Source organism: Arachis ipaensis, chromosome B7 (assembly GCF_059453495.1).
Source record: "Arachis ipaensis isolate K30076 ecotype BB chromosome B7, ASM5945349v1, whole genome shotgun sequence".
Lineage (NCBI taxonomy): Eukaryota > Viridiplantae > Streptophyta > Magnoliopsida > Fabales > Fabaceae > Arachis > Arachis ipaensis.
In genome coordinates this window covers 126,706,660-126,725,004 of record NC_142442.1, presented here as the reverse complement: position 1 = coordinate 126,725,004, position 18,345 = coordinate 126,706,660, and the positions used below count along the sequence as shown (strand labels likewise).

General features: G+C 40.1%; 1 protein-coding gene across 1 annotated transcript; it reads left to right on the top strand.

Moving 5' to 3' along the window:
• Positions 1-3,162: 3,162 nt before the first annotated feature.
• LOC148554057 (uncharacterized) lies at positions 3,163-17,617 on the top strand. Its single transcript, XM_088494960.1, has 3 exons — positions 3,163-3,451; positions 16,274-17,301; positions 17,600-17,617. The coding sequence occupies exons 1-3, from the start codon at positions 3,163-3,165 to the stop codon at positions 17,615-17,617; spliced, it is 1,335 nt and encodes a 444-aa protein (XP_088351086.1).
• The last annotated feature ends 728 nt before the right edge of the window (positions 17,618-18,345 follow it).

The window sequence follows — 18,345 nt, the reverse complement described above, 5'->3', positions numbered from 1 at the left end:
TATATTATATATTCTTTTGGAGAAAAAAATTGGAGCAAAATAGTTAAATGCCAAGGAAAGATCCACAAACTTAGTTCAGAGTACGTGGCAAGTGATGGGGATATAGTCTGGATAAACCTTTTTGGGGAACAACTTAGGACAGCAGAATTCGTTGTAATTTATAGTGCTAACTCACAAAGTTTCAATCTTACCTGTACCAGAAATATTCAGGTCGGAATGCCAAACTTTGATGAAGTATGGGAATAGTATATATTTTGCATCCTATCCACGTGATCATGATCACTATGCCTTATCTATTTTTAGTATTCGGAAGGGTGAAGACCATTCTTTTAGATGGAAGGCTCTCTTCACACTCACCGATTTAAAAATTCATGACATTCCTAAATTTTTCATGGACGAGGACCTCATATGCTTAACTGACTAAACCGGGCAGACGGGTACGCCTTCTAGGGAGATTGTCCTATCAAGACTTTGCTATTCACCTCATTTCCAGAGATGCCATCTTCAATGCGGACATTATTGGAACCAACAATTAGAAATCAAATTATCAATGAGTATTGGCAATAACTTTTTCCTATTTGAATACATATGTGTAAACAACCAAATTTCATATTCTTTTTTATGCAATGTATTTCACTTCGTGGCCTTTGTTTAAGATTGACTGTAAAATAAGTACTAAGTGAAATGTAATATTATCTGCGGAACCCTTAATACGCATTATTTATATTTTCGTTATTGTCCTTTATTTCGCTTTAATCCTCTTCTTCTGCACCTGACAAAAAATTGGATATGAATTTGCATCCTCGCAAAACTCTGTTGTAGCCACTCGACTTTTTTCCAAAGTCATGTCATGATGGAAGCATCCTGCTCGAAAACAGAAGCGTAAAGAATTTGCATGAAGCTATTTTTTTGTACCCGCTGTTTTATAAACTGAGTGTGTCATGTAGCTTCAGTTATCTCCACATAGCTAATGTCAGAGGCGAAGCTGGTTCCATGTTCCCGCTTCTACCTTGATATGTATATTTTTTAATTCTTTATTTAAAACTATTTGTATTAGTTCTTTGCATTGTTACATTATAACTCTAAGTTTACTAAGCAACCTTATTCTTTGGGACATTTGTTAATATACGTCGGACCTTTTAATTTAAACGCCAAGTAAAAGTATGATCAACTAACGTTACAAGGATTGGATGTTTGTAATTCACAGTAGCAAAGGAACTTCCATTTGTGAATTGTATTTATGCCAGCAAGTTTGGAAAGTGAAAATAACCATAAAATAACACCAAAATACGGTCCAATTTGTGTGAGCGAAACTTTTTCTATAGTGCGATTCCACTTCATTTTAGAGTAAACTCTACCTCATCTAACACGTTAAGTATCCTATACCATAACCGTAGTGCACCCTACAAAATCATAACTAACACCCTATATCTTGGTCACGTCAGCCACGTTGTGAAAGCAGATAAACGACGGATAATCACGATAACGATAACCACCCAAGGATCTCGACTAAAACCGAGATCCACTCCAACAAATCATTAAACGGACTCAACCCAAAAATCTATAAAATGGCATCTATTAGAATAGGTCACCAAGGCGACATCTGGAAAAGACACACACAAGTATTTTGTTCTCACACTTGAGCACTAAGAAATATTCTCTATTGACTTGAGCGTCGGAGTCCTTTTTACAGGTACCCCGCTCGATTCGTGTTCAAGCAAGGTGTTTTCCATTATAGACCAGGTCATCTCCCCAGTGGCACCTGGAGTCTGACGTATAGCGCGGAGACGAGTATCCTTGCCCGAACATTTGGCGCCCACTGTGGGGCACCCGCCTCACTCTTTAGTTTTTCGAGCTAACAATATTACATTTGCCTTGTGTTTTCTTTCCTTTCAGGAACTGAACCATGACGGACCATTCGGTAACCCCTTCAACCAATCTGACGAACGTTGACCTGTTAGCTGCAAATGCTGTGTTACTTGCGGAAAACCAGCGAATGGCCGAACTGTTGGCGGCAATACAGAACAATGACGAACAGAAAAACAACAAGAAAGCAAACACTGATCAGCATGAGGAGCGTCAGTCGGAATCGAACATAAAGACAGGGGAGACCAACCCCAAATAGCAAGACGACGGACTAATCCCTTTTCGAAAGAAATAATGAGCTTTAAAATGCCTAAAAGTTTTACACTTCCAATGACCCTAACGCCGTATAAGGGGATCGGAGATCCTAAAATCCATGTTACAAAATTTGAATCAATGATGTTTCTCAATAGTGACTCCGATCGCATCTTGTGTCGATCTTTTCCAACCTTTTTAGATGGAGCTGCTTTATTATGGTTTTCTAACTTACCTGCAGGATCAATATCAAGCATTGAAGAGTTTGCCAAATTATTTATAAATCACTTTGCAGCATCTAAAATCTACGTGCGAGACTCAGACTACCTCAGCACGATCAAGCAGGGACAACATGAAAGCTTAAAGGAGTACATGACGCGGTTCACAGAAGCAGCTATGCAAATCCCCGATCTTAACCCCAAAGTGCAGCTACACGCCATAAAAAGTGGACTCCACCCCGGAAAATTCCAAGCAATAGCGGTGGCAAAACCAAAAACACTGGAGGAATTCTGAAAAAAAGCCCAGGGCCAGATTGAAATCGAAGAGCTCAGGGAGGCCCGAGGAAGTGAACGGCCGACCAAGAGAGAAGAGGAAAGGCCCCACCGGCCTATAAGTAAGGACCCCAGAAAGCCATTCAAACTAGCACCGAAGTTTGATTTGTACACAAAATTCAACACAAAAAGAGAGGACATAATCAAGGAGATTCTGCACAATAAACTGATCAGACCACCAGTCAGAGCACGATCGTACCAAGATCAAAAGTATGTGGATAGAAGCAAGCACTGTGCTTTCTACCAGAAGTTCGGCCACACAAGAGATGAGTGTGTGGTGGCAAAAGATCTACTGGAAAGATTGGCAAGACAAGGACTTTTAGACAAATATATCTCGTCAAGAAATCAACGAAACACAGCAAGAGAAGTAGAAAGAGAAAGTAGGCAAAAAAAGGTTGAAACACCCTTGTCCAAAGGGATAATCAACTACGTTTCAGGAGGCTTCGCTGGCGGTAGAACCACTACCTCGGCAAGGAAAAGAAGCTACCGAGCAATGATGACGATGGAAGAATCTCGTCCAGAACGACAAACATCGGTTCCGACCTCTCGCATCGACTTCAGTACGGCCAACTTCAAAACGCCCTGTCTGAACTTACACGATCCAGTCGTCATCTCAGTCCACATGGGAGAATTAACAATAAAAAAGGTCCTGCTCGACCCAGGAAGTAGTGCCGACATCTTGTTCTACTCAACCCTAAAAAAGATGCACTTTAGTGACAACGCACAACACCCGTCTCCTGGAGATTTGGTAGGGTTCTCTGGGGAAAAGGTATCGGTATCAGGGTTTATGACGTGATGGAAAATTTCTGATTAAGAATTTAATATAGAAATAATGTTGTGAGTACAGTTCTTAACCGACGAAAATTCTGCTTATCAATTTAGAAGGGTTGTCACAAAATTAGAATAAAAATACTGGGAGTAGATATCCCAGGTCGTCTCCCAACGAGTTGACAAAAGAGTGCTATCTTATTAATCAGGAGTTTTCCGAGAAGTTTTAAGAGTTGGAGAACAGAAAAGTAAATGATTGTAAATTAAAGCAATGAAAATTAGCAAGAGAATTTATATAATCAAAATAAAAAGCCTTGACCGGGGGTAGATTAATTGGAAGTTCTATCCTTGTTGGATTTTCCCAAGTGGAATGGCAAGAGGTTGTTGTTTTCACTTAGTTAACCCCTACTAAATAAAGGAAAGTCAAGTGATTGAGCTAACTCTTATTCACAAGTCCTAACCCTCTCCTTATGGAAGGATTAGCGTTAGTAAATAGAGAGTTAGCCAACAACTTCCAATTGAACTAATCACTTGAGTATTCCAACTCAAGGGTCTCCTCTTAATCAATCCCCAAGTCAAGTTGGGAGTCTACTCCATTGACATGAATACAACGTTCACAGGAATATAAAGGGAATAAACAGAAGACATGATAAATTAAATAATAACTAAAAATTAATTAAAGGTAAAAATAGTTCTTTGTATTAACAAATCCCAAAATCATAAACATACTAATCTGAACAGGGCTTAATGGGCAATTAAAAGAGTAAAGGAATAACAAAACAAACTAGAATAGCAACTTCAACGGAGGTAGTGACTCTTCTCAATATCCAAAGCAAAAGCATAAAAAGCATAAAAACTAAAAATCTATGAATGTGAAGAAAACCTAGAGGAAGTGGTAATTTTTCTTTAGATTCAAAACTAAAAACTAAAAACTGTGTGAATGAGAATGTCCGTTGAGTCTCTGCTAGTCCCTTGGCTCTAGTATGTGTTTCTGGGCCGAAAACTGGGTCCAAACTCGGCCCAAAATCGCCCCCAGCGTTTTCTGCAATTTCTGCAGGTAGCGCATGTCACGCGTATGCGTAGGTCACGCGTATCCACCGTCTGGCAAAATTCCTTGTCATGCGTACGCGTCAGTCACGCGTACGTGTCGCTGTGCAAACTCCAATTCACGCGCATGTGTGAGCCATACGTGTGCATCACTTCTCGCGGTTGTCTCCTTTATTTCTTGTGTTCCTTCCATTTTTGCAAGCTTCCTCTACATCCTCTAAGCCATTCCTGCCCTATAAAGCCTGAAAACACTTAACACATAGATCACGGCATCAAATGGTATAAAGGGAATTAAAAATATATAATTTAAAGGCTTAGGAAGCAAGTTTTCAATTATAGAACAAAACTAGGAAGGAATTGTAAAATCATACAAATTGTATGAATAAGTGTGTAAAGACTTGATAAAACCACTCAATTGAGCACAAGATAAACCATAAAATAGTGGTTTATCAATCTCCCCACACTTAAACATTAGCATGTCCTCATGCTAAGCTCAAGGAGATATAAAGAATGAATGGGAAAAGTAAGACTCATGAGATGCAGCCTATGAATGCAACTATATGCTAAGATGTTTCTGTCTACTTGGTTAAAAAGTAAATAAGTTCTTCAAGACAAACATAAATCAGATTCTACTAATTCAAATCACACAATAAAAGATAAGTAAACTTGTAAGAAGATAGCTCATGAAAGCAGGGAACATAGAATCAAGCATTGAACCCTCACTGGTAGTGTATATGCACTCTAATCTCTCAAGTGTCTAGGGTTAATCACTCTACTCTTCTCTAGTCATGCTTTTCTAGACTTTGTTCTTCATCTAATCAATCAACAAAAATTTAGTATACCAATGCAAACATCATGAGGTCTTTTCAGGGTTGTAATGGGGCTAAGGTAAGGGTGAGGATATATGTATGGCCAAGTGAGCTATAATATAAATCTTTGACTAACCTAAGCTCTCACCTAACACACACATACTCTATGTAATTCTAATTCATGCCTAGTTACCCATAATTCCCAATTTTGCATCACATACTCATGTACCAAAATTTTCTCTTTAATTTCACCACCTATGCATTGATCTTTTATTAAACTTAGCATTGGGGTAATTTTGTCCCCTTATTTATCTATTTACTTAATTATTTGAATATTTTTGGTTTTTTTTTAAATCATAAAAGCAAACATAACATATCAATGCATATGAGTTTTTTATTTTTCTGGTCTCGTATGAGTATGCACCCAAATTCCCAATACTTTTGTCAATAAAACACAGCACACTTTCATCATTCCAAGTTCCCACAGTTCCCCATACTAAATTAATACACAATCTCTATCTTAAGCTAAAGAAAGATTCACTTGGGGTAATTAATTATTTTTTTGCTTAAGGCTAATGATGTGGTAAAATACAGAACAAAGGGGATTGAAAGGCTCAAAGTGGCAAACAAGGTTGATTGAAAGGGTATGCTATTTGGGATAAGTGAGCTAATAACAAATGATGGCCTCAATCATATGCAAGCATGTAAATACACTAAACAATGGACATATAGAATGGAACAAAATATAGATTACAATCATAGAGAAGAAAACACACAAGAATATAATATTATGGTTAAATAATGTAACCATGTAATTAAGCTCGAATCTCACAGGTTGTGTGTTCTTCAGCCATAATTCATGTTCCAATTTACAATCTTCAAACAAGTTTAACACAAATTTTCCATTTAAATTAGTGAAATACTATAAAAAGGGTCTTGAAAAGAAACTCATTACTTCAACCAAGCAAAACATGCATGCAAACAGTTATTATTATGCAATCTATCCTATCTAACAAAAGAAAAAAGTCAAATGTTGGTGTTAAGAGGGAGAACTTAGCTCCGGAAGTCAAGGACTGACCTCCCCACACTTAAGGCTTGGCACGGTCCTCCGTGCCATCAGTAAGGAGCAAGGTAGGGCTGGAAGCATCGCCTCCGCTGTCTGGTTCGCCATGGCTCCCTGTGCTACTAGATGAAGGGGATTCGGGAGTGTCCTTCTATTCTAGAGGTGGGTGAGTACCAACTATGAGTTCCTTCAGGTAGTTGTATCGGCGCTTGTTGCGGCGCTCCATTTGCCCCATTCGCCGGTCTTGCCGGTTGAACCTCTCAAGGATCTGAAGGAACATCTGATGGATGGATGGTGCTTGTGGTGTGGATGATGGTGGCGTGGAAGAAGGAGGAGTATCTAAAGATGGACCTGCAGGCCGGCTCGCAGAAGGAACTGGCGGCCTGATGTACTTACCATTCGGAACATACTGGTCGGCTCTAGGGATCATAACCTTCGTGTCACCTGCCCGATAGGGCACACCTACTGTAGAGACTAAATCTGAAACCAAGGCTGAGAAAGACAGGTTACTCGCAATCTGTACAGGTCCCATTGCTTACCGGATGTGTCGGGGCAGGTTGAGAGGTTGCTTTGTCAGGATGCACCAGATGAGAATAGCCATGTCTGGTGTGAAGGTCGACTCATGAGTGCTCAGAAAGACATAGTGAGACATAATCTGTGCCCACATGCGAGCCTCCAGGGTGAGTGACTGGGCTGAGATGCTCTTGGATGCTATCCGTAGATCCAGGTGTTGCCAGGTTGGGCTATAACTCCAAGGACGCTATCCCAGTCGAATTGATATAGCTGACTCTTACGAGAGGCTTATTGATATGCATCTCATCCCTCTGGACTAGGTGGAAGGTCCAGTGTTCTCTGTATGGAACTCTCAGAGACAGGGACTTGCTGCTGACGAATGTAGACAGTCTGCAGAGTAGGCAAGTATAAGTTGGAGTAGAATTCAACTACCCAGGATAAGTTGGCCTCTCGTGGCTGCCTCCTCAAAAATCCCCACTGTCTCCTCTCTATGCGGGGCTCCACAAAATCAACAAAGTGTGTTGGGACTCATTGTTGTAGTTCCTCTCAGCTAGGATGGGGAATATCTGTTCGCAATAACGGTTAGTGAACCGCGTGGAGTCCCGTGTGGGAAAGGCTTTCTCTGATTCATTAACCTTAATGATCCTCTTTACCCGCTTTGTTGGCGGCTTGACGCTGGTAGATGGAAGCGCCTTAGCCGGAGCTCTCTTGGTTCCTTTCCTTGCTGGTGTCTTATCAGTGGCTTTCTCTTTTCCTTTCTTGGTACCCATGTCTAAAGAAGAAAGAAAAGGAAGAATATTAAATATGGATAACTAGAGAATCGGAAGGAGGAAATTCCAAGTGATAATGAATGCCAAAGAGAAGATAATAGCTTAAATACATGGTAGCTACAACATGTAGGTAAGACAGCGATAAAGATAAAAAAGGCAATTTAGAATAAGTAGATGCAGGAGTGTTTATGGCATGTAGAAACATGCATGAGAAGCGTAACTCAAGCATCAAGTAATAAATGTGCCAAATAAAAGAGCATTGGTAATGATGACAATTGTAAATGATAATCCCAAATACAGGTAGAGTGCAAGTGTTGTGAAAAAGAGGCAGTCAAGTAAAAGGGCAAAACAAAGTAGAGTTCAAGATGCCATAGGCTTTTTCACAAATACTTGGTGAGCAAGTTAAAGTAGGAATAAAAATAATATAATTCAAATGTATATGAGAGCCTAAATTAAAATATCAATTGTCAAATCACTCCTCATAATATCCACAAGCTTCATTAGAGTAAGGTAATACCCAAATAAAATTCTAACACCAATATAAGAATGCAAGAAAAAGAAAACAAAAAGAAACAATAGATAATGAAGCTAAAGGAAAAATTTAGAAGAAAGAAAAATAAATAAATGCAATAATAAAAGAGGGGATGGGAAGAAGAAAAGAAACCTGATGGGAAAGATGAAGAAGGGAGGAAGAAGGTAGTAGAAAGTAAGAAAGAATAAGGAAGAAGAAAGAAAGAAGAAAGAAGAAATAAGTAGGATTGAAAAGAATTAGGATTGGGGGAGGAACAATTTGAAATCAGGCGCTGAGGTGGTGTAATTGTGCGTCGCATGCAACGCGTACGCGTGCATCATGCGTACGCGTGGGTCGCACAAATGTCATGCGACGCATAAGCGTCAGAGACGCGTACGTGTGGTTGGCCATTATGGAAAAACGACGCGCACGTGTCAGGGATGCGTACGCGTGATGGGGCTTGTGCTCCTAGCACAGTTCCAGCCCCACACCAATATAACTCTCTGGCCAAATACCATTTACGCCAATTTTTCATGGTCACGCGTGCGTGTCAGGGACGCGTACGCGTGGTGGGCTGAAATCATAAGCAATGTGTATGCGTGAGGGATGCGTACGCGTGGACTTGCTTGTGCGCCAGGCACGTGTCTAGCACCACTCCTGCCCAACTTTTTGTTCAAATCCTTTATGTCACGCACACACATATGACGCGTACGCATCAGCGACGCTCGCGCGTTGTGTGCCTTTTTTTTTTATGCAGAATGTAGAATGCAGATGAATATGCAGAAATGATGAATGAACACAAATAAAAATAAAATAAAATAAGACTAAGAATAAAAAGGAACGATTATACCGGGGTGGGTTGTCTCCCACCTAGCACTTTGCTTATATGTCCTTAAGTTGGACGGTCCACAAGCTCAATCTGCTTCTGTTGGTGGATCCTCTAAGAGGAAGACCTCTAGATCTTTATTGTCCTTCATCTTCTCACCATGATACAGCTTTAAGCGATGTCCATTGACCTTGATGAAATTGGAACTTGAAGGGTGACTCAGGTGGAAGACTCTGTATGGCTTTGCCTTTTCTACTCTGTAGGGACCTTCCTATCTTGATCTTAGTTTGCCTGGCATGAGCCTCAACCTTGAGTTGTAAAGGAGAACTTGATCCCCAGGTCTGAAGTCTCTTCTCCTGATATGCTTGTCATGCACCGCCTTCACCTTCTCTTTGTATAGCATGGAGTTATCATATGCTTCGAGTCGAAGGGTCTCCAGTTCTGCGAGTTGCAGTTTCCTTTCAGCACCAGCCCTCTCAAATCCCATGTTGCATTCCCTTACCGCCTAGAAAGCCTTGTGTTCCACCTCCACTGGGAGGTGACAAGCCTTTCCGTATACGAGGCGAAAGGGGCTCATACCTATGAGTGTCTTGTATGCTGTCCGATAAGCCCAAAGCGCGTCTACAAGCCTGGTGCTCCAGTCCTTCCTGTGAGGCTTGACTATCTTCTCCAGTATATGCTTGATCTCTCTGTTAGACATCTCTGCTTGCCTATTGGTCTGAGGATGGTAAGCTATTGCTACCTTGTGAACAATCCCATACTTCTTCAGTAGTCCTGCTAATCTCCTGTTACAAAAGTGAGTGCCTTGATCACTCACGATTGCTCATGGTGATCCAAAGCGACAGATAATATGACTTCTAACAAAAGAGACAACAGTGTTAGCATCATCAGTACGGATAGGTATTACTTCCACCCATTTAAAAAGATAATCTACAGCTAACAATATATATATATAAGAAACCGCTAGAGTTTGGGAATGGACACATGAAGTCAATGCCCCAAACATCAAAAATTTCACAGAATAACATAAGCTGTTGGGGCATCTCATCCCTCTTGGATATATTACCAAACCTTTGGCATGGGGAACAAGATTTACAGAAGGCAGTGGCATCCTTAAAAAGAGTGGGCCACCAGAATCCATAGTCTAAAATTTTTTTAGCTGTTCTTTGAGGGCTAAAATGTCCACCACTCTCAGAGGAGTGGCAGGCCTCTAAAATTGACTGGAATTCTGATTAAGGCACACACCTCCTAATTATCTGGTCAGCACCATACCTCCATAAATATGGGTCATCCCATATATAATATTTGGACTCACTTTTCAGCTTGTCCTTTTGATGCTTAGTAAAATTAGGAGGGAAGGTATGACTAACTAAATAATTAGCTATAGGTGCATACCAAGGAACTACTTCAGATATTACATGCAAGCTATCAAATGGAAAAGTATCATTGATAGGGGTGGAGTCATTCTTAATGTGCTCTAGGTGACTCAAGTGGTCCGCCACTAAATTCTGGGAACTATTCCTATCTTTAATTTCTAAATCAAATTCTTGCAGCAGCAATATCCATCGTATTAACCTTGGTTTGGACTCTTTTTTAGCTAATAAATATTTTAGAGCTGCATGGTCTGAGTATACTACCACCTTAGTACCAAATAAATAGGCTCAAAATTTATCCAGAGCAAAAACAATAGCTAGAAGCTCTTTTTCAGTGGTAGTATAGTTAGACTGAGCAGCGTCTAAGGTCTTAGAAGCATAAACAATTACAAAAGGGTCCTTACCTTCGCGCTAAGCCAGCGCCGCTCCTACTGCATGGTTGGAGGCATCACACATAATATCAAAAGGCTGGCTCCAGTCTGGTCCTCTCACAATTGGAGCTTGAGTCAAGGCGATCTTCAGCTTATCAAACGCTTCCATGCAGTCCTCACTCAGCTCGAACTCAACATCTTTCTGCAGCAGTCTGGATAAAGGCAATGCTACCTTACTGAAGTCCTTGATAAATCTCCGGTAGAAACCTGCATGACCAAGGAACGAACGGACTTCCCTCACAGAGGAGGGGTAAGGTAAACTAGAAATGATATCTACCTTTGCTGGATCTACAAAAATACCAGTATTATAAACAACATGTCCTAGAACAATTCCTTGTTTCACCATAAAATGACATTTTTCAAAATTTAAAACAAGGTTTGAACTAACACACCTGTCTAATACTCTAGATAAACTATCCAAGCAAAGGTTGAATGAATCACCATACACACTAAAGTCATCCATGAAAACTTTCATACAACTCTCAAGAAAATCTGAGAAAATTCTCATCATGCACCTTTGAAAAGTAGCCAGTGCATTACATAAGCCAAAAGGCATCCTCTTGTATGCGTACATTCCAAAGGGACATGTAAAAGTAGTATTTTTCTGATCTTTAGGAGCTATATGAATTTGAAAATAGCCAGTGTAACCATAAAAAGCAGTAATGTGATTTACCTAACAAACGATCAAGCATTTGATCAATGAATCGCAGGGGGTAGTTCTTCTTTTCTTGTGGCTTGGTTGAGGCGCCTGTAATCAATGCAAACTCTCCATGAATTCTGCACTCTAGTTGCTATGAGCTCTCCATGCTCATTCTTCACTGTTGTGACTCTAGACTTCTTGGGCACCACTTGTACCGGACTAACCCATTCGCTATCTGAGATGGAGTAGATAATATCAGCTTCAAGCAGTTTGGTCACTTCCTTCTTGACAACATCCAAGATGGTGGGGTTTAGTCTTCTTTGGGGTTGATGGACAGGCCTAGCTCCCTCTTCTAAAAATATCCTGTACTTACAAACTTGAGAGCTGACGCCTACTATATCCGCTAAGCTCCACCCAATTCCTTTCTTGTGTCTTCTCAGCACACTAAGCAGCTGCTCCTCCTGTTAGGAAGTGAGTTCCCTTGCAATGATAAATGGGAGCTTCTGATTATCCTCAAGGTAAGCATACTTGAGGTGGGGTGGAAGGGGCTTCAACTCCAATTTCTGCTCATGGCTAGGTACTTGATCATCTGGAGCTATTGATGGCAAAGTATCCGCATTGTGTTTAGAGGGTGTCCCCACACTTGGACCTTGCTCCATGTGCCTTTCTTCTACTTCCTCTTGGTGAACTGCAGCTACAGTCTCATCAATAATGTCACACTGGAAGATGGAATGATCTTCTGGAGGGTGCTTCATGACTTCATCCAAGTTGAAGCTCACTGCTCTGCCATCTATTTCAAAAGAGTAAGTTCCTGAGAAGACATCTAATTTGAACTTTGAAGTCTTCAGGAATGGCCTTCCAAGCAGGATGGATGATGGTCTTCCGGAGTCATTAGGGGGCATTTCCAAAATATAGAAGTCAATAAGAAATGTGAGCCCCTTATTGCTCACCAGCACGTCCTTAGCAATTCCCACCACGGAGATGATGCTTTTATCTGCCAAAACAAAACGAGCTGCCGACCTTTTTAAGGGAGGGAGTCTCAAAGCATTATATACAGACAGTGGCATAATGCTAACACACGCTCCTAAGTCACACATGCAGTCAGAAAATGTTACACCCTCAATGGCACAGGTAACCATGCATGGATCCGGATCCCCACATTTTTCTGGTATGGCACCCATTAAAGCAGATATAGAGCTACCTAAGGGAATGGTTTCTAAATCCTGTATTCTATCCTTATGCATGCATAAATCCTTTAAAAATTTCACATATTTAGGTACCTGGTGAATGGAATCAAAAAGGGGAATGGTTACCTCAACCTTTCTGAAGATCTCCATCATCTTGGAGTCGAGCTCCATCTGCTTTCTGGACTTCCTAGCAAGGTGTGGAAAGGGGATAGGGATGGCATCTCTTGTAGCTTCAGCTTCCTTTGGTACACTATCCTCTGGTTGAGCTGCTTCTCCTTCAACCTTGTCTTGTACTTTATCCTCCTCTTCAGCATCCTCTACCTCAACAATATCTTCAACTTGGATATCTTCATTCGAGCTTGGCTCCTCATGACTCCTCTCTTACAGTGTTGTTCCAGACCTCAAAGTGATGGCATTTGTTCCACCTTTGGGGTTGGGTAAAGATTGAGAAGGAATTACACTAGAGCTTGAAGGGTGATTGTTGGGGTAGATAATGAGTCCATCCAGGAGACAAGAGCTTGTAAAGTAGCATTCAGACCATTTATGGTAGAGTTAAGTGTATTCTGAATGTCTTGCTGTCCTTGTGCAAGAGAACGAAGCATCTCATCATTAGAAAAGAAAGGGGGGGTAAGTGATTTGAGGGGCCTGCTGTTGGTTGTTCTGAGGCGCTTGGGACTGCCTTTGGTGAGGTGCTCTGTAAGGCTGGTTTTGGTTCTGCTGTTGATAGGGAGGATTCTACTGATACCAATTTTGCTGATTGTTATTATTATTCCACTTCTGATTTCCCTGGTTGTCTCTGTCTCCTCTATTATAGTTGTCCCTCCATCCTTGGTTGGAGTTATCCCTCCACCCTGGTTGGAGTTATCTTGCCAACCTTGGTTATAGTGCCCACCTTAGTTATAGTTTTTGCTCTGTTGATAGTATCCTTGATTCGGACGGTCATAGGAATTGTGAGTAGCTGCCAAGGTGTTGTCTTCTTGTTGGAGCTGCGGACACTTATCAGTGTAATGAGTATAGCAGGCACATATTCTGCATACTCTTTGAGGAACCAACTGTTGACTCTGTTGTGATGGGGGATGCTGAGGTTTTTGTTGATTCAGCTGTAGTTGCTTCAGTATGTTGGTCATCTCTCCCAGAGTCTGAGTGAGAGCAGTAGTCTCACTGCTAGAGGAAACCTCCGCAACAGCCTTGGGATGGTTGTTCCTATGCCTAGCATTCCGGGTGGACTCAGCTAGATTGGTGATTAGTTTCCAAGCTTCTATCGCCGTCTTGTACTTCTTCAGAGAACCATTACTTGCAGCATCCAATGTAGTTTTATCCTGAGGCTTCATGCCTTGTGTGAAGTAACTGATCAATACCATCCGGTCAATCTTGTGGTGAGGACATGAGTCAAGGAGATTCCTAAAGCATTCCCAGTATTCATAGAGAGTCTCTGACTCGCCTTAGATGATGCAGGAAATCTCTTTCCTCAGTCTATCTGTGACTTCAGCTGGGAAGTACTTCTCCAGGAACTCCCTTCTGAGCAGATCCCAGTTGGTAATGACTACTTCAGGTTGAGTGTAGAACCACTCCCTTGCCTTTCCCTCAAGAGAAAACGAGAAGGCATACAGCCAAATAGTAGTCTCCTCTGCACCATGACGCTCAGTAGTTGAGCAGGCTGTCTGAAAATCCCTGAGGTGCTTGATAGGCTCTTGAGCAGGTAAGCCATGAAACTTGGGCAGTAAGTTGATTAGCACAGTCTTTAGTTCAAAATCTACAGCCAGATTTGGGTGACGCACTTGATACGGTTGCAGTATAAAGTCAGGAGCTCCTACTTCCTGGAGAGTAATCCTCCTGGGCTCCGCCATGTTACCTGCACGTAAATCAACCGAATTAATAGAAGAGGAGCTTGTTTCCTCCTCAGATGGCGCTTCAGATTCACCCTCAGATGAGATTGGTGAATTGGTGAGAACCACTTCACCACCCTCAGAGGCTAACCGATGCCGAGCTCCCCTAATACGTGAAATAGTTCTTTTAATTTCAGGATCAAACGCGGCTAAGCTCAAGTCAGGCAGTGAATGCATCATTCAATGAAAGAAACATACAGCTCATGGTGATAAAATAAAATAAAATATGCAAATAATTAAAATTATTTACACCAACCAATAATTTAGCACACTATTGCAACTCCCCGGCAACGGCGTGAAAAATTGACGTGGCAAAAAATTGTCGATTAAGAATTTAATATAGAAATAACGTTGCGAGTACAGTTCTTAACCGACGAAAATTCCGCTTATCAGTTTAGAAGGGTTGTCACAAAATTAGAATAAAAATACTGGGATTTGATATCCCAGGTCGTCTCCCAACGAGTTGACAAAAGAGTGCTATCTTATTAATCAGGAGTTTTCCGAGAAGTTTTAAGAGTTAGAGAACAGAAAAGTAAATGATTGTAAATTAAAGCAATGAAAATTAGCAAGAGAATTTATATAATCAGAATAAAAAGCCTTGACCGAGGGTAGATTAATTGGAAGTTCTATCCTTGTTGGATTTTCCCAAGTGGAATGGTAAGAGGTTGTTGTTTTTACTTAGTTAACCCTTACTAAATAAAGGAAAGTTAAGTGATTGAGCTAACTCTTATTCGGAAGTCCTAAACCTCTCCTTATAGAAGGATTAACATTAGTAAATAGAGAGTTAGCCAACAACTTCCAATTGAACTAATCACTTGAGTATTCCAACTCAAGGGTCTCCTCTTAATCAACCCCCAAGTCAAGTTGGGAGTCTACTCCATTGACATGAATACAACGTTCACAGGCATATAAAGGGAATAAACAGAAGACATGATAAATTAAATAATAATTGAAAATTAATTAAAGGTAAAAATAGTTCTTTGCATTAATAAATCCCAAAATTATAAACATACTTATCTAAACAGGGTTAATGGGCAATTAAAAGAGTAAAGGAATAACAAAACAAACTAGAATAGCAACTTCAATGGAGATAGTGACTCTTCTCAATATCCAAAGCAAAAGCATAAAAAGCATAAAAACTAGAAATCTATGAATGTGAAGAAAACCTAGAGGAAGTGGTAATTTTTCTCTAGATTCAAAACTAAAAACTAAAACTGTGTGAATGAGAATGTCCGTTGAGTCTCTGCTAGTCCCCTGGCTCTAGTCTGTGTTTCTGGGCCGAAAACTGGGTCCAAACTCGGCCCAAAATCGCTCCCAGCATTTTCTGCAATTTCTGCAGGTAGCACATGTCACGCGTACGCGTAGGTCACGCGTACGCATCGTCTGGTGAAATTCCTTGTCACTCGGACGCGTTAGTCACTGCACGCGTTGCCATGCAAACTCCAATTCATGCGCACGCGTGAGCCATGCATGCGCGTCACTTCTCGCTGGTTGTCTCCTTTATTTCTTGTGTTCCTTCAATTTTTGCAAGCTTCCTCTCCATCCTCCAAGCCATTCTTGTCCTATAAAGCCTAAAAACACTTAACACACAGATCACGGCATCGAATGGTATAAAGAGAATTAAAAATATATAATTTAAAGGCTTAGGAAGTAAGTTTTCAATTATAGAACAAAACTAGGAAGGAATTGTAAAATCATGCAAATTGTATGAATAAGTGTGTAAAGACTTGAAAAAACTACTTAATTGAGCACAAGATAAACCATAAAATAGTGGTTTATCGGTTTATCTGGCTGAGAAAAACAATTGGAGAACCTCCAAACAATAAAACACTAGACATTCAATTTCTAGTGGTCGATTGTCCTAGCCCTTATAATATCATCCTAGGGCCTCCATCACTGAACGCCTTTGGAGCCATTGTTTCGACAGTTCATCTTTGTGTGAAATTTTCTTTGCAGGATAACATAGTGGTGACGGTATACGCCGACCACAAGCAGGCAAGACGATGCTACAACGCAAGCCTCAAAGCAGTGAAGCGGGAAGAAACACCTCGGATTCACACGGTGTACAACTCAGAAAACATACCTACTTTGGCCGAACTGGATCCTCGAAGTGACAACAGTCATCCCACACCAACGAACGACCTTGAAAAGGTACAATTAGGTCAGGAAGAACAATTCACTAACATAGGATCCGCATTCATTGCAGGACAGAAGGACGACCTTATCACAATATTAAAGACAAACGCCGACCTTTTTGCATGGACACCAGCGGATATGCCTGGTATCGACCCCAACTTTATCTGCCATAGGTTGGCAGTCAACCCTAACACCCGACCTATACGACAAAAGAAAAGAAACTTGGGAGACGAAAGGAGAAAAGCAGCCGAGGCAGAAACAAAAAAGCTCCTGGAGGCAGGATTTATCCGAGAGCTACAATTTTCAGCATGGCTAGCAAACGTCGTAATGGTACGAAAAAGCTCGGGAAAGTGGCGCATGTACGTGGATTTCACCGACTTAAACAAAGCATGCCCCAAGGATGGTTACCCATTCCCCAACATAGACAGACTGGTGGACAACACCTCAGGTTTCCCGGTCCTCAGCTTCATGGACGCCTACTCAGGTTATAATCAAATTCTCATGCATCTAAGAGACGAAGAAAAAACAGCATTCGTCACCGATCAAAGAAACTTCTGTTACAAGGTCATGCCCTTTGGGCTAAAAAATGCAAGAGCAACGTATCAACCGCTAATGGACAAAGTTTTCAAAAAACAGATCGGAAAAAACATTGAGATATACGTAGATGACATGGTAGTAAAATCAAGCTCAGAGGAACAGCACAAACACGACCTGAACGAAGTATTCGAACAGCTCAGAAAACATAATGTGAGGTTAAATCCAGAAAAGTGCACGTTCCACTACAAGAAAAGTAATATTTGTAACAAAAAAATTGTTACAAAAAATCAAAATTTTGAAACAAAAGGATTTTGTAACAAAAAAAGGGGCCATTGCAGTAAGTCCCGTTACAAAAAGTTTTTGTAACAAAAAACGGAATTGTTACAATTCAAAGTGATATTTTGTAACAAATTTTTCTGATATAAAAAATCAGAAGTCGTTACAAAAGTGATAACAAATTTTGATCTTCAAAGTATTTTTGGTGACAATCTATTTTTTCCTATCATAAAATTTTGTTACAAAATGTAACTTGATTTTGTAACATTTTTTTCTTTATTTACAAAAATAAAATAATTATTTTGTAACAATTTTTTTAATACAAATTGCATGCATAATTTACTAAATTATTTTTTTAATTAACTAATATATTAACTATTTTACTAAGCAAGTCTACATTTATATAATATGTAAAAACATACATAATTCAAACATGTCTCATTTAGCTAAAATTACTTTAAAACAAAATAACATTAGTGAATACATTGATTAGTTTTACAAGTTATATGTATTGCACTAGTTCAACCAAAAGTTAAAAGTTCTAACATAGATTAGTGTCTCTATAAATCAAAATATTCTTGAATCCTTTAGGTAGCATGTTGTCACTATTTTTGCACTCCTGTAAATGAGAAAAATCAAAACAAAAATTAGAAACAAGATATAACACTAATTATAATTTTTTCCATTCACTTTTATTCAAAAATAATAGTAAGCCTAATTTGGCAAAACAGACTTTCACCAATTTGAATCAACCAAGAATATTATGACAACAAGCTACAAAGTAATTACTTAACCAACTATGTCTTTAAAATGTCTCCTCGTAACATACATGCAATACTTCATCAAATTCAACTAGGCTCTTTCTTATGCTGAAGAAGAACTTTTTCTGCATTGATTTGCAAC

Excerpts from the sequence above, each read along its gene's own strand:
- LOC148554057 (XM_088494960.1), top strand. The coding sequence starts at position 3,163 with ATGATGACGATGGAAGAATCTCGTCCAGAACGACAAACATCGGTTCCG. Across the intron at positions 3,452-16,273 it reads GGAAAAGGTATCGGTATCAG|GGTTTATCTGGCTGAGAAAA; the intron begins GGTTTATGACGT and ends TAGTGGTTTATC.